The following is a 14,269-nucleotide window of genomic DNA, read 5'->3' as shown; positions in this document are numbered from 1 at the left end:
TGGACGAAATTGGGTGTCACAAACGACAACAAGAAACAAAGGTAGCGCGACGATGACAGTAAAGGACGCAGCAATGAGGGTGTTAGAGTAGTGACAATAGCGTTCACAAAGGTTCACAAAGGAAGGAAGAAGAAAATTGTGTGTCCTATGACCTTTGTTATTTGTAAAATCGAAGTCTAAAGTCTAGTAATAAAATAAAAATAATACATTTCAATGACAATTTTGAAATTTTTATTAACCTATTTGCTTTTGTTTCTTAGAAAACCAAGAAGATAGATCTAATTTAGAAAAGAAATAAAAATAAATGTTCGATTTAAAAGAGGATATGACTTTGGTTGGTCAAACAACCAAAGCATACCAACCAAAGCATAAGCCTTAGTTAGTCAAATAACAGAAGTCATATGTTCTATATAGAAAAAATATATAAAAATATGTTAGTTTTAAAAGTAGATATAGTTTCCCTTAGTTAAAAAACTAAAGCAAAATGATGATATGACTTCGGTTGATCATATAACGGAAATCATATGTCCTTACGAGATAAATTAATAAAAAAAGAGTGTAATTTTTTATTTAAGAAAATCTTTAAAAATTTAATGTATCTTTATACTTCGTTTTTTTTAATCGAGACAAAGTTTTAAACCAAGACGCATAAGTTCACACCATTAACAAAAATGTTATTGATTTACACTTTGGTTTCTTCAAAACCAAAACAAATTAGGCAAGTTAGAAGACTGATTTTGCAGTAGGGTTACATATATGAGACATCATTTATAATTGTTCTTTTCTCATCTTTTATGTCAATAAATCTCATACTCCTTCTAACAATGTTGTTGTCAATAAATCTCATACTATTTATAACATTTGGACCGATATAATTTTCATATGATTTAAACAAACTCTCTATCAGTATATTATACGATGTGGAATATTAGATTTTAAAAAAATAATTAAATCGTTCTAGTGAGAATTGTGTAGTTTCTCTTAAACAAATATTGTTAAATCTTAAAAGATCAAAATAAATTTAAATCTTAAAAAATATAAAATTTGCGCTCGTTTTTTTTTTCACAAACCTATTGTTGATATGGACACTAGGACGACATTTAAAAATGCTCAACGAAAATAAATGACTAAAATAAACACTTTAAAAATACATAGAAAAACCAAATCAAGTTGTATTGCAAAGATTAAGCAAGTAATTTAACCAAAATATAATTATATAAGTGTGTGTGCTGCTATACATTAAATTATATTGCTAGCAAAACAGCTTAAAACAACTTCTTTAATTAGAAGACAACCCTCCCTATATTTTTATGGTATTATCGGTGCACAATTATTGGTAACAAAAATGCTTAAAGATAAAACTTTTTCTAATATAATTTATCTATAACAAAACACTGAGAATGTTTTTATTATTTATTTTTTTACTTTAAATATTGTCTTTAAACAATATATAAATAGGTTTAAACCCTTTTTGTCTCTAAATTAAGTTCTGATTTTCAGTTTAGTCCCTGCTTTTAAAAATGTCAACCTTTAGTCCCTATGATATGAAAAATGTATCAAATCAGTCCTCTTCGTTAACAAATCACAAGTTTTTCATTAAGTGATTTGTTGTTCGTGACACCTTCTGTTCACAAATCACAAAATATAGGATACCTAGGTATGAAAACTTGTGATTTATTGTTCATTAAGTGTTGTCATGAGGACTGATTTGATACATTTTTCATATCATAGGGACTAAAGGTTGACATTTTTAAAAACGGGACTAAAGTGAACATCAAAACTTAACTTAGGGACCAAAAAAGGATTTAAACCTATATAAATATGAGTAATAATAGTATGACAGTCATTTTTACTTTATCATTCAAGTGACACGTGGATTCTACTCATAATTTTTTTCAACTAATCAGATTACATCAATTTATAAATAATTGACATATTAGCGTGTCAAATGAATGAATTTGTTACATGACGTGTCAAAGTGTTAAAATACCAATTCTCTATAAATATTTAGGAAAAATTTTCAAGTTTCCAATAATTTAAAAATTAGTTTTCTAATTTTAATTTGTGCTTTAATCTTGTTGTTGAATTAACATTAAACCAAATATTTTGTGAAAGACACTAATATTTTGGGTTTGTTAGTATAAGAGGAGAATGAGTGGAACCTCCTCTTTTATTGCATGTGGTATGAATAAAACCCTAAAAAGTTAAGAAGAAACTGAAAAGATGGACATGGAAACAACCATCTCTAACTCACCACCATTCATTCCCTCAAACATCATTCTATCATCACTATAAATACCTTCCCTCTCCCTCCCTTTCTCTTCAGAAAACCCAAAAAAATAAATAAAACCCTAACACCTCTCAAAAACATTCATTCTCTTTTTCTCTATTCACGATGGCATCCCAACGAATCTCCTTCACCTCCATCGCCGTCGTTCTCCTTCTCGCGCTTTTCTTCCTTGCTGCTGCCACCACTGCCTCCGCCGCCACAGCCGCTGTATCTCCGACAACAGCGGCGGCTCCCACAACCGATAGTGCAGGAAAAGCTGCCGGTGGCGTAGTCACCAGTGGCCCCACAGCCACCGCCGAAGCTCCCGAAGCAGCCAAGGCTGCAAGAGTCATGGGATCTGTTGCAAACACTCTGGCCGTGGTTGGAGCTTCCATTTTGGTTTCAATGCTCGTCGCCATCTTCAAGCACTGAACATTGAATCTAAATTTTCATTTCGTTTTGTACTTATATAGTTTATTTTTCTGAATTTCGCTTTCATTATAAAAATATATATTATCATACAGATAAAATTAATTGGTGAGGATTTCATGTAGAAATCCATTTTTAAATAAATAGAATTTTTTAAAATCTAACCTTTGAAAAATAATATAGTTTCATAAGAGTGACTATTATCATTATCACTTTAATAAATAAAATAAAAATTCAGTGTTCTATATAATACTATCTCTTAACATAATGTATTTTTTCACTTTATATAGTTTATTCTTTTTCTTTCTAATTTACTCTCTTATAAATTAACATATTAATTAACGGTTTAACCATCCTAATTATCTCATTCTTGATTTAATTTATTAATTGTGAGGATATTTTAGTAAAATGTTATAAAGAAATACATGTATTTGTTATTAAATCTTGGATTGTATATAAATAGACATACAGATGTAGCATATTAATAAAATTAAAATAAAATGTTTTACTTTTTCAATTTAACCTTGAATTTCCAAAATTGTTTATTTTTCATCTCTTAATTAATTGATTAACTTATTTTGCTGCCATAGTATAAAAACCCATGAGACTGATCTTCTTAAGTGTGTAAATAGTCGAAGTAGAATTATCTCTCTCAATGAAGTTTTTAAAGATGCACAATAAGAAAATTGAATCCCTTATAACTCTGTTTGGAGTCTAACATATATATCACGAAAAATCATTAACATCGATTATTTTCAAAATATTATATGAATAATAGCTATAAATTTTATTCTTAAATATTATAATATGAGTTTAAAGTATATACAAAACCGAATGCATCCTGCAAAGTCTTCTTCCACTCCATGTATATTTACTACTAGTTCTCCAAGCTTCTTTCGTCTTCTACTAAATAATGGGGTGTTTGTAGAAGATTATTTGATGCTAAGTTAGTATTCATTCAAGTCAAAGTTGAAATAATGTAAAAAGTGAAGTCAAGGTATTATTAAAATAATATTTATAAAAGTATTTTTTTATGGACCTTCACTTGAATGGACATCAATTATGAGCTCCTTTATTCATAGATTCAATGATTAGGTTACTTGTGATGAATTGCAATCATTTTTTGTTAAGTTATCTAATGTGAATATGTCTTCGACGAACAAAAATATGTATTGGAATGCGACATCTATCCTAATGAGAAATATGCTTATAAGACGATGGTTTTTGCTAAGTTATCTAATGTGAATATGTCTTCGACGAACAAAAATATGTATTGGAATGCGACATCTATCCTAATGAGAAATATACTTATAAGACGATGATTTTTGCTAAATTATCTAATGTGAATATGTCTTCGACGAACAAAAATATGTATTAGAATGCGATATCCTATCCTAACGAGAAATGTGCTTATAAGACTATGGATGTAGTCTTTAGTTAGAAAAACATAATAATCTTATCATATCAATTTATTTTTTTTACGGAAACAAAAAGGCCAAAACTTATATCTCATTTATATAATTAGCTTATATTATATTGTAAATTTATAATTACGGCAAAATGTTGACACTATATTTTCGTTATATTACCATTTAGTAACAATGATAATTATTATTATTATTATTATTATTTTATTTTAAAATTTTCTTTTTTTATTTGTTAAATATAACATTTTATTATTAAAAGGAATTGGAAAATGAAATAAAATAAAAAAAGTGAGTGTCAAATAATAAATTTTCAACATATTATAAAGCAAGAGATGCGTTAGCTTTGAAATGCCACAGTGGCTTAGAATATCTGTAATGAAATATCTGTAAGGAAGCTGCAGATATCTGTAATGGCTCTAAGTTTATTCATCGATAAAGATTGCAATAAACATTCTTAATAATATTTTAATGTTATTAGTGATTTTATATAATTATTAATTATAAGAAATAAACCATTTTAATTATATAGAGTAAATAAATATAAAAATGAATTTAGAATAATGATGAATTATAAAGAATTAATAAAAGTATATTAATTGATGAATGAAAAAAAGAATTAGAAATCCTCTTACATCTCACCGACACCTACAATGGTTCAGTTTACATCAAATCGTAATGTCTTTCTCTCTTTCCATAACACACAATCGCAATCAGATCACCGTTCAAATAAACTCACTGCTTCAATATCGCGAACATTGAAACCACGATCGAAGCTCCAATCACGGCCATGGAGCTTGACACGGAAGCGCCTGCTCCGGCATCAGGTCCGGGTGCCGGGGCCGGAGACAATTCTTCAGCGGTAGCCACGGCGAAGAAAAGTCCTGCGACGAGAGCAGCGAGGAAGAAGTTGACGGAGAATGCTTGAGATGCCATGGCTACAGAAAGTGCAGAAAGAAAGAGAAGGAAGAAAAGAGTGTTGAAGGTGCAGTGAGGTTTTCTCTTTTATTCTGTGATGTAAGAATGAAAAGAGGGTGGTGGCATTTATAGTGTTGTGAAAACGCTTGTGGGCACTGAGGGAGCGTTTGGTTTGGCTAGAAAGAAGCCGAAATCATTGCTTCTTCCCTGCTTTTCAGAATTTTGCGTTCAGCCTGTCACTTTGTTCTCCTGTAATTATGTGTTTCGACCTTTCTAAATCCTATATAAGTTCAATAGTTCACAATTTATTAAATTATCAAGCGATATAATTGATTGTGTTCACAATCACTTATTTATACAATTTTTTTTATAGATATAAAAAATAGGATTAAATATGTTTTTAGTCTCTTGAGGCGATTTTGGTTTTAGTTTATTTTCAAACTATGGTATAATTTAGTCATTCAACTTTAGAAAACTCTGGTTTTAGTTTTTTTTATCAATTTTTTTAACTTTATTTGTTGTTTCAAGCACGTTTTATTATAACATTTGGATTGTTTACACTGTTTGACACATTTTTACTTCAATGTTAACTAAGAGACTAAAACAAATGAACTAAAACCAAATGTGTCAAACAGTGTAAACAATCCAAATGCTATAATAAAACGTGCTTGAAACAACAAATAAAGTTAAAAAAATTTGATAAAAAAGACTAAAACCAGAGTTTTCTAAAGTTGAATGACTAAATTGTACTATAGTTTGAAAATGAACTAAAACCAAAATCGCTTCAAAATATAGAGACTAAAAACATATTTAACCCATTAAAAATGTATAGAAAGGTTTACTGAATATTTAGTCAATTACTTATGAAAAGTATATTAAATGTAAGGTGTACATGTTAATACTTAAAAAAAAAAGCTAAAATTTTATAGCCATGGATTTACAAAAAATCTAATTAAAATGACGGCGTGAACAGATTCCGTAAGCATTAAATTAGTTTAAGGATTTGGATGAGATGATATAACTATTAAATGCTTATGCTTATAATTAGAATCAATAATATAATATCCTACGAGCGTCAACTTTATTTTACTAATTATAAATTTAACTTAAGCTTAAATGGTAACGAATATATATATATATATATATATATATATATATATATATATATATATAACTTTTAACCAAAAATGTTTACTTATATTATTATTGTTGTGGGTATGATATTGTTATCTTTTGTTTTTATTGTATGATGATCTAAGTGTTTACCTTGATGAATCATTAGCTTTGATACTGCTAATGAACTTTATTGTGAGAGTTCATTAAGGAGATACTATTTATGTGATTTCAATCCAACTCAAATAAAAGATTGTCACATTTTTAATTCAAAATCTTAAGACAATAAATTTATATATATATTTTCTTATATTTAAATGAAATTATACTTGAATTATTTCCTGCATGCATAACCATAAGAACACGGTTGAAAATAAGTTAAATATATTTGAAGTTATATTTTGTGTGTATCTTGAATCCTAACATACTTAAGGATTTGTTGTCAAACATCTCCTGACTGAATTAAAAATCTCCATATTTGTCGTATATATTTTTATGAAAATATTAGAGTTGTCTTTTCACCACTACTCCTTATATGCATTCTAGAACTAAATGCTAATAATTTTAATCATTAAAAAAACATAATTCAATGTATAAATAATAAAAATGACTATAATTAATACTTGGATATTGTAATTTAAAAACGGAATAATACGTAATTCAATATAAAAACAAAATCAATCCTTAAAATTACAATAGATCAACCAAAATTTACAGGCATTTAACGTCCAAAGAGAGAGAGGAGAGTATGTATATATCTTCTAAACATTGAATAAATCCTTTGTTTCTCACTAACACCTACAACAAATTAATGTAGACATTTGTAAATTTCTCTCTCTTTTTCTTTCTCTATCTCTATCTAATCAGCATGAATGTATAGCAGTGGAAACGAGTCAATATTATAGTCACACGAAATCCACCATAGAACGAAAAGTCAGATTCAGTGGTTGAAGATGGCGAGCATTGACACCAGAATCGAAACTCCAATCACAGCCACAGAGCTCGCAAAAGAACCGACGATTCTTGTAGCTTCTGCTGCTTCGGGGGTTTCAGCGCTTGCGGCGGCGGCACCGCCTGTTCCAAGACCACCGACTGGTCCAGCAGCACCACTGACTACTCCGACACCGTTTGACGGTGAGGCGGCCGGAGATGTAGCAGCGGAGGAAGCGGCGATGAAAAGCAGGAGAAGGAGAGCGACGGCGAAGGAGGTGGAGGAGATTGGTTGGGATGCCATGGTGAAAAGATGAAATGTTTTGGGAGGTGTTAGGGTTTTATTTAATTTTTTATGTTTGATTTTTGTGAAGAGAAAGAGGGAAGGAAGGTATTTATAGCATGGCAGAATGTGGTGTGAGGGTTTGATTGATGCAACATGCTATAAAAGAGGAGATTCCATTCATTCTCATCTAATAATTACAATTCCAAAATATCAGTGTCTATTACAAGGTTTGGTTTTTCTTGTGTTTTGCGTTTTGGGTAATGTAATTTAGGGTTTGGAGATTGTATATTTATTTAATAGAAGTTATGTAATATAGTTGATAGAAGTTTCCATTATAATTGCATGGTTGGAAGTTTTGTGTATAATGGAATATTATATTATTTTGAATTGCATGTATTTTATTGTACAGTTTAGAAGTTATGTAGGTGGATCTTCTTAGGATGATGTATAATAAAATTAAATAATATTATTTTAGTTCCAAGGTATAATAATATATATTTTAATTAATTGACGCTATCGTGGTGGGTGTTTTATTTGTGGATTTATGTGTTATGTTTGGCAGTACAGTTTATATATAAACACAAATGACGTGTAATTACAGTTTATATATTTTAAAAGCAAGGATAGTATGACATTGTCTTAAAAAGATTAAATTTTTATAATTTTTTTTTTTGAAAAAAAGAAAATAAAAAATAAAGAAGAGTAGTGCCATGTGTGTTAAAATATAATTTTTATATTTTAATTAATTGATGGATATCCTCTTTGCGCGCGAAACCTAACTCCAGCTCTTCTCGAACCCTCACTTAAACTCTCTTCTCTGGAATCGTTATCCCTGTTCGAAGCTTTTTCCCCATCTCGTGTCGAACACAGGACAATCTCGTTGTGCCTCCTTGACGAAATCATCTCGTTCACCAAACACTGTCGTTGGGCCTCCGTGGTTCGGTGGCGGTCTTCGCTGTCGCTGTTGGTGAGGGTGACGCTGAGACCTTCATCTGGTAAGTAATCCTTTCTTCCTTCATTTTCTTAGTAATCTTTAATGCTAGTAATCCATAAAATCGAAAAAGGGTCAAAGACGCGAACCCTAATTTGTGATTTTTTTTTAATTGGCCTATTTTTGGTTCGTCTAGCAAGACGTTGTTGGATTGTTACCAGGCATCGGTTGAGGCGGTTCTGTTGCGTTTTAAGGACTGAGACAGATACCAGTTGGTGTTGCGAAGGCCCTTAGTGAAGGAACCACAAAAAGGTGTTTTTATTTTCCTCGATTTGTTGGTTTTCTATACAATGTACTTTGGTGTGTGTGTGTGTATGTGTATATATATATATATATATATATAAACTCCTGATTGTTATGAAATATGTGAGTGTAATTGCATGGATATGTACTTTGATAAATCCTTTGCTGGACTGACTGTTTCAATCAACCATTTTTTTTAATGGATTATACTATTATGTTGTTTTAACCACTGGAATATGCCTATATACATGACGTGAATAAAATCTGAGTTTTACCTATATGGGTCTTGTGCCATCTTCTAACTATGAAATATTAAGGGTTGATGGGTTAGAATAAATTGATATTAACTCTGAATTTGACATTAATGTGCTGAATTTGGTGGGATGTGTTGTTGTTACTATACATTTAAATCTGTTTGAATATTCTGCTCTGTTTCTTTCTCCTTGTACCTTTCATCACCGAATGGGACGGTATTTGAATGGTTTCGAGTGCTACAAAACCCAGTTTAGTGGGTCTCTACATTTAGAAAGGAATTAGTGTGTTCAGTCATTCTTGCAAAAGAGGCTATCCTTTGAGTTAAAGTGATGAATCAAATGTATAATTTGACACATGGGATGAGAAAGACACTGTGGATATGTTTTACTGACTTTTTGTGGGTGGTTTGATGACATGCAATGCAATGGCCAGAAAACTAGTATTTTAGGTTATCCATAACCTTTGAAGTGTTGTTGTCTTTGTTATCCATAAACCTCAACTTCTTGGTAGCATGTGAGGTTTCATTTGTTCCCAATTAACGTTTTCCATGGACTTTGTTTTTGTTATGCTTAAGAGGTTTTCTTCTCTAACTCGTTTTCTCTTTTTGGCATCATCACATGCCATATTTACTTCTCTGTTTTACCATACGATGTTTGAACTCACACTGTTAAAAGCACAAAAGCATTGCCACTTAAACATTGAACACAAGTTACACTCAACCGTGTTTCTACTGTTGAGTTTGTTTTACCTTTCTCTGTCTTCTCTTGTAGCCCTACATTAGATTCTGTCTATTTCTCTCTATCCATTCTGACCAAGCTAATAACCCTTGTTAAAGATAGTAAAGATTCCTATAATTAACAGCTTCTCACGTCACCCAATTCAACACTCATCATATCTATTATTCTTAATTATCACACCCCTTCTAACCTCTATCATTTATGCAACCCCCGTTCAATCTTATAATTAATGCTTTTCTCTCTTCATCCCTTTCCGGCTGCCCTAATTCTTCATTCCAACATCCAAAACTTTAACAGATAAAATTCATAAATCAAAATTAAAAAAAGTTTGTGATGTGCCCAGCTAAATAAAACTATACTCTCATACTGTTAAATATCATATACTATATGAGATAACGTGTTCTTTAAGAAGAGAACAATGTAGTAAAAAACTTCCATGATTTGAACTTCTCTAAACATGCAACATGAGCATCTCTTCCAAAGTTGTCTACTTGCCTTTCGTCGGCCCTGGTGTCCTTTTTGCACACCTTGCATGTTTTGTCAACCCAACCCTTTTCAACATATGCTTTAGATTGTCATCATGGACATATTTGTTCACTGAATTTAGGTAAACCATGAAAGAAGAACAGCTTCACCATTATTTTGTATGGAACCTCCTTTATCATTAAGGTAACTGAGATTTGACAAAAGTTCATAGTGAAGGAAGCAGAGGTCAGTGAGTTGCTTTGGCATTTAATTTTCTTTAATGCAGAAAATGTGTTTATATTTTGTTATTTTTGTTGGATTGGTATAAAATATGTTCTGTTATTTGAATGGTATTGAGTGGTACCATTTTTTTAGCTTTGTAATGTGATAGCAATTCTGATTTTTGTTGCCATTGTATGATACAGAAGATGTTTATGGCTTGCATTCCCACTTTGTAAATTTTGTTGAGAAACATGATATGTTTTTGTATGGATAGCTTGCTGAATGATGTAGCTTGCTTGAACTCCTTGATTGGACCGTGACTTGTCAATGAGTGAATGAGCTTGGCTGCCATCTAAGTGTTGGTACACATTTATGTCGGCGGACAATTTTTATGATGGTTACAGTATTACTTGTCAATTTTATTCTTTTCTGTTTTCTAGGCTTCTAGTGGAAGTTTGAACTTTGAACATGTATGGGAGAACAGCTTGCCAACTTGTGAAAGAATTTGCAAGCGGAGATAAGGGCCAGCTTGTGTCATTCAATGTAACACCACTTCTTCACTTTTTAGTAGGTTATTCTTATATTTATTTTCTACAATTGTTGGGTTATGTTGGAACCGCCTTGTATAGTGGAAAACACATTACACTATCAGCAGGTATGTTAGAAAGCTGCTTTAATTGCAGACACCCCTAGTCTGCCTTAGTGGGAGTTTCTTTGTGGGCTGCTTTTAATTGCAGTCTCAAAGGTAGGGATCTAGTTTCGTAGACTAGAGATATGACTTAAGAGTTTCTTTGGATAAACCTGTCTAGAGGTACTTAACAGACCATACCTAGAGCTCATAAAGCTCGGGTAGTTTTCACCTTACTAACTAGTTTTGCCAGATAAAGTTTGACCTTAACTCCAAATTCTAAAATTGGTACTCTTGTGTGTATGATATATTTTCTTATTAAGTTTTGGAATAAATTTAGAAAAGCTTGCATGAACCAAGTTTGAGTTTTATGCATCCAAAGATTTGTAGTTGTATGTAATGGCAGCCAATGTTACCGATGCTTGGTGATGGCAATTTCTGTTACGAGAATGTATCGCATTAACCTAACCGAAGATGTTTTAATTCTTCCTAAGTTTTCCCTTTGGCTTTGTACCAGGCAGTATCTCGATCTACTTTACTTTCTTTCAATTTAAATACTGGCTGTGTCAAAGGCTTGGGTTAGTGTAATTAAACTCTGAATTGAACTCTGAATGCTATGGCAAGTCGACAACCTTGAGTAGTTGTAAGATGAAAAATTGAAATTGTTTGCATGGATAAGATCTTTTTGTTTTGATTCAAAATTAAAGTAGCTGTTTCACATATGAAATCTTTTTTCTTAAATTCATTCACTGCTTGTGTTAGGTCCCTTTTTAAATTTCTTAATCATTTAATCCTTTCTATCATTTTCACACATCTCTCCACCCCCACCCTAGCCCACTCTGAAGGGGAGTAAAAGGGTTTGGAGAAGCTACCCTAGTTGCTGTCAGAAATTATTTTGGTCTATTGGGAGTCATTATGTTTCAGTCTATGACATCACCGTCCTTGATGAAGTGTCTTTTATGTATGATACTGCTAATTGATTCCTTGATTTCCTCTACTCTTATTTATCTATCATATTTTCCAGTGGGTCAGAAATTATTTTGGTCTATTGGGAGTCATTAAGTTTCAGTCTATGACATAATCATCCTTGATGAAATATTTTTTATGTATGATACTGCTATTTGATTCCTTGATTTTCTTTACACTTATTTATCTATCATAGATATTTTCCCGTGGGTTTGTAACTCAGTACCTACATTATATTGTTATGGCTATGTGCATACTTTTGTTAATCATTAAACCAATAATCTTGTAGAGTGACTTGGTTCAACAAGTAGTTGCAGAATGCAGTCAACATCTTCTTGAACTGCAGTCCCTGATAAGGTAACATCAATGTGTTGTCCTGTTTCTTTTTTGTGTCCCCCTTTTCTACAGTGGAGGGTGCTATTTCATACTAAGCAAGGGATGATGAACTCGCATTCTATTTTTGCTTGAACATCACTTTTCATTGCATTATCTTATCCCATTTGTGCATGTGCTGTTCTATGTAAACAGGAAGATGGAGGAAGAACGTTTGGATATCCAAACAGTAAGAAATGCAGATTATTACGGAGCTCTTATCCATCATCTTACTTTAGTCCGAAATAAACGTTGCCTAATGGCTTATGTGTAAGTATCTCTTGAAATGCTATTTACCATCGAGCATAGTTATTGTTGTTACTGTATTTTGTAATCTATTTGCATTCTGAGATTCTATAAGTTGTCTCTATGTAGGTACAATCGAGCAGAAATTATACGGAACTTATTATGGAAGATAGGGCATGTGCTTCCTCAAGAAATTGAAGAGAAGCTTTCTCATGCGGAGGGAGAATATTTCAAGAAGCATTCTGCAGCATTGAAATATTATATGTCGAAAGTGATGATTGATCTGACTGTGGTAACCTCTCCCTCTCCCCCGCTTTAATTCTGTTTTTCCACACACACAGGAGCACATCCACATGAATACACATATAAGAGATATACAGAGTTCAGTTACACATGTGCATGACCATAGTTTCTAAGATTTGTTTATATTTTTCTAAAATAAAAACTTCACAAACTTACATAAACTACTAGTTTTATTTTGTATGATTTCTGTTAAAGCTGTTTTGATCAATTTCCAGTTTAAATTATGTCGAAGACTACATATCATCTATATGATATATTTAAAGTGATTTTTCATTGTATTTGAATCTTATAATTCAATACACAATTATGATTTCCCATTCAAGAAATTGTTCAACGATTCATGAATCTGGATTCTAACCATGCCGTAAAGTACTATGTTTTTACTCATAAAATCTGCATTTTAATAGGATATGGTACCACCAAAAGATCCTTACATCAAAGTAAGGGTTCTTGATGACATTGGAGACGGCATTCTGCTTAGTGATGATAAGACTGCAAATTTTGCTTGCCATTCAATGCATCTTCTGAAGCGAACTGATGCTGAGCAATTTATCTCACGGGTTAAGTGTCTTGCACCTAAAGATTTAGATAGCATTATGGTTTGAAATGCAATCTAATTTTTCCTGTTTTCTGAAATATCAACAGGGCCAAATGGAGGAACTATCTGGTTGACCTTGTAGACTTTTTACCCAGAGGATATGTATGTCAGAAGGCCATTCCAAAGTTGATATGGATTATGTAATATTTTCAATTTTTTTTTTTTAATTTAGATTAAGAAAATGGATCAAAACTTCATTTATTTATGTTTTAAAATATATTTCCAAATTAAAAAAAAAATGTATTTTGAATTATACTAATGCAAAAATGCATTTTGAATAATAATTCGAAATGCTTTTAAATTACATAATTCGAGATTGAAATATATTTTTAGATTACGTAATTTATAAATGCATCCTACATTATATAATTTGAAAATGTACTATCGATTATGTAATATAGAATATTTAGATTTCATAACGTGAAATTTAAAAATTTATACATGTACTAAATTACGTTTTTCGTTTAGAATTATAAAATTAAAAAAATATAAAGTATATTTTGAATTGCATAGTTTATAATATGTTTTTAATTATAAAATATGCGTATAACTCATGTATATAATTTTTTTAATATAGAAAATGTTTATATAATGTTGTGATATTTAATTATTTACTACTTACTCACTTAATCACTTTATTTAAATATATTAACTATGTTAGTTGTTTACTTAACTATAATATTCTAAAACAGAATATAACATTTTAAAAATTTATACTGCAACGGTCTTTTTAATTCAAAATCCACGTTTGTTTATTTATGAAGCTTCTTCACGTTTGTTTATCTATTTTCATCCAAAATACTACGAAGATCTGATTATTTAATAGTTTTAATTTTTAAGGACTTTTTTAAATTAAGAGAAGAACTTTGTTTTA

General features: G+C 30.9%; 1 protein-coding gene across 3 annotated transcripts; it reads left to right on the top strand.

Annotated features, from left to right (window-relative positions):
* The first annotated feature begins 8,137 nt into the window (after positions 1–8,137).
* LOC106761155 (probable DNA replication complex GINS protein PSF1) lies at positions 8,138–13,635 on the top strand. 3 transcript variants are annotated; one of them, XM_014644670.2, is made up of 8 exons: positions 8,138–8,364; positions 8,497–8,612; positions 10,723–10,825; positions 12,166–12,233; positions 12,405–12,518; positions 12,624–12,786; positions 13,205–13,357; positions 13,443–13,634. In XM_014644670.2, exons 3-8 carry the CDS (start codon positions 10,751–10,753, stop codon positions 13,467–13,469), a joined length of 600 nt encoding a protein of 199 aa, XP_014500156.1. In that variant the 5' UTR covers positions 8,138–8,364; positions 8,497–8,612; positions 10,723–10,750; the 3' UTR covers positions 13,470–13,634. The 3 variants fall into 3 exon arrangements, with proteins under 3 accessions (XP_014500156.1, XP_022636919.1, XP_022636918.1); XM_022781198.1 differs by lacking the exon at positions 10,723–10,825 and having other exon boundaries at positions 8,139–8,364; positions 13,443–13,633; XM_022781197.1 differs by lacking the exons at positions 8,138–8,364; positions 8,497–8,612 and adding an exon at positions 10,626–10,644 and having other exon boundaries at positions 13,443–13,635.
* The last annotated feature ends 634 nt before the right edge of the window (positions 13,636–14,269 follow it).

The sequence above is a fragment of the Vigna radiata genome, chromosome 5, assembly GCF_000741045.1.
Source record: "Vigna radiata var. radiata cultivar VC1973A chromosome 5, Vradiata_ver6, whole genome shotgun sequence".
Lineage (NCBI taxonomy): Eukaryota > Viridiplantae > Streptophyta > Magnoliopsida > Fabales > Fabaceae > Vigna > Vigna radiata.
The sequence above is the reverse complement of the archived record's forward strand: the minus strand, read 5'-3'. Positions and strand labels throughout refer to the sequence as shown.

Bases quoted from the DNA above. Each gene is read 5' to 3' on its own strand.
- LOC106761155 (XM_022781197.1), top strand. From the start codon at position 10,751: ATGTATGGGAGAACAGCTTGCCAACTTGTGAAAGAATTTGCAAGCGGA. The intron at 12,787-13,204 runs GTAACCTCTCCC...GCATTTTAATAG, and splicing joins TGATGATTGATCTGACTGTG to GATATGGTACCACCAAAAGA. The intron at 13,358-13,442 runs GTTAAGTGTCTT...AAATATCAACAG, and splicing joins CTGAGCAATTTATCTCACGG to GGCCAAATGGAGGAACTATC.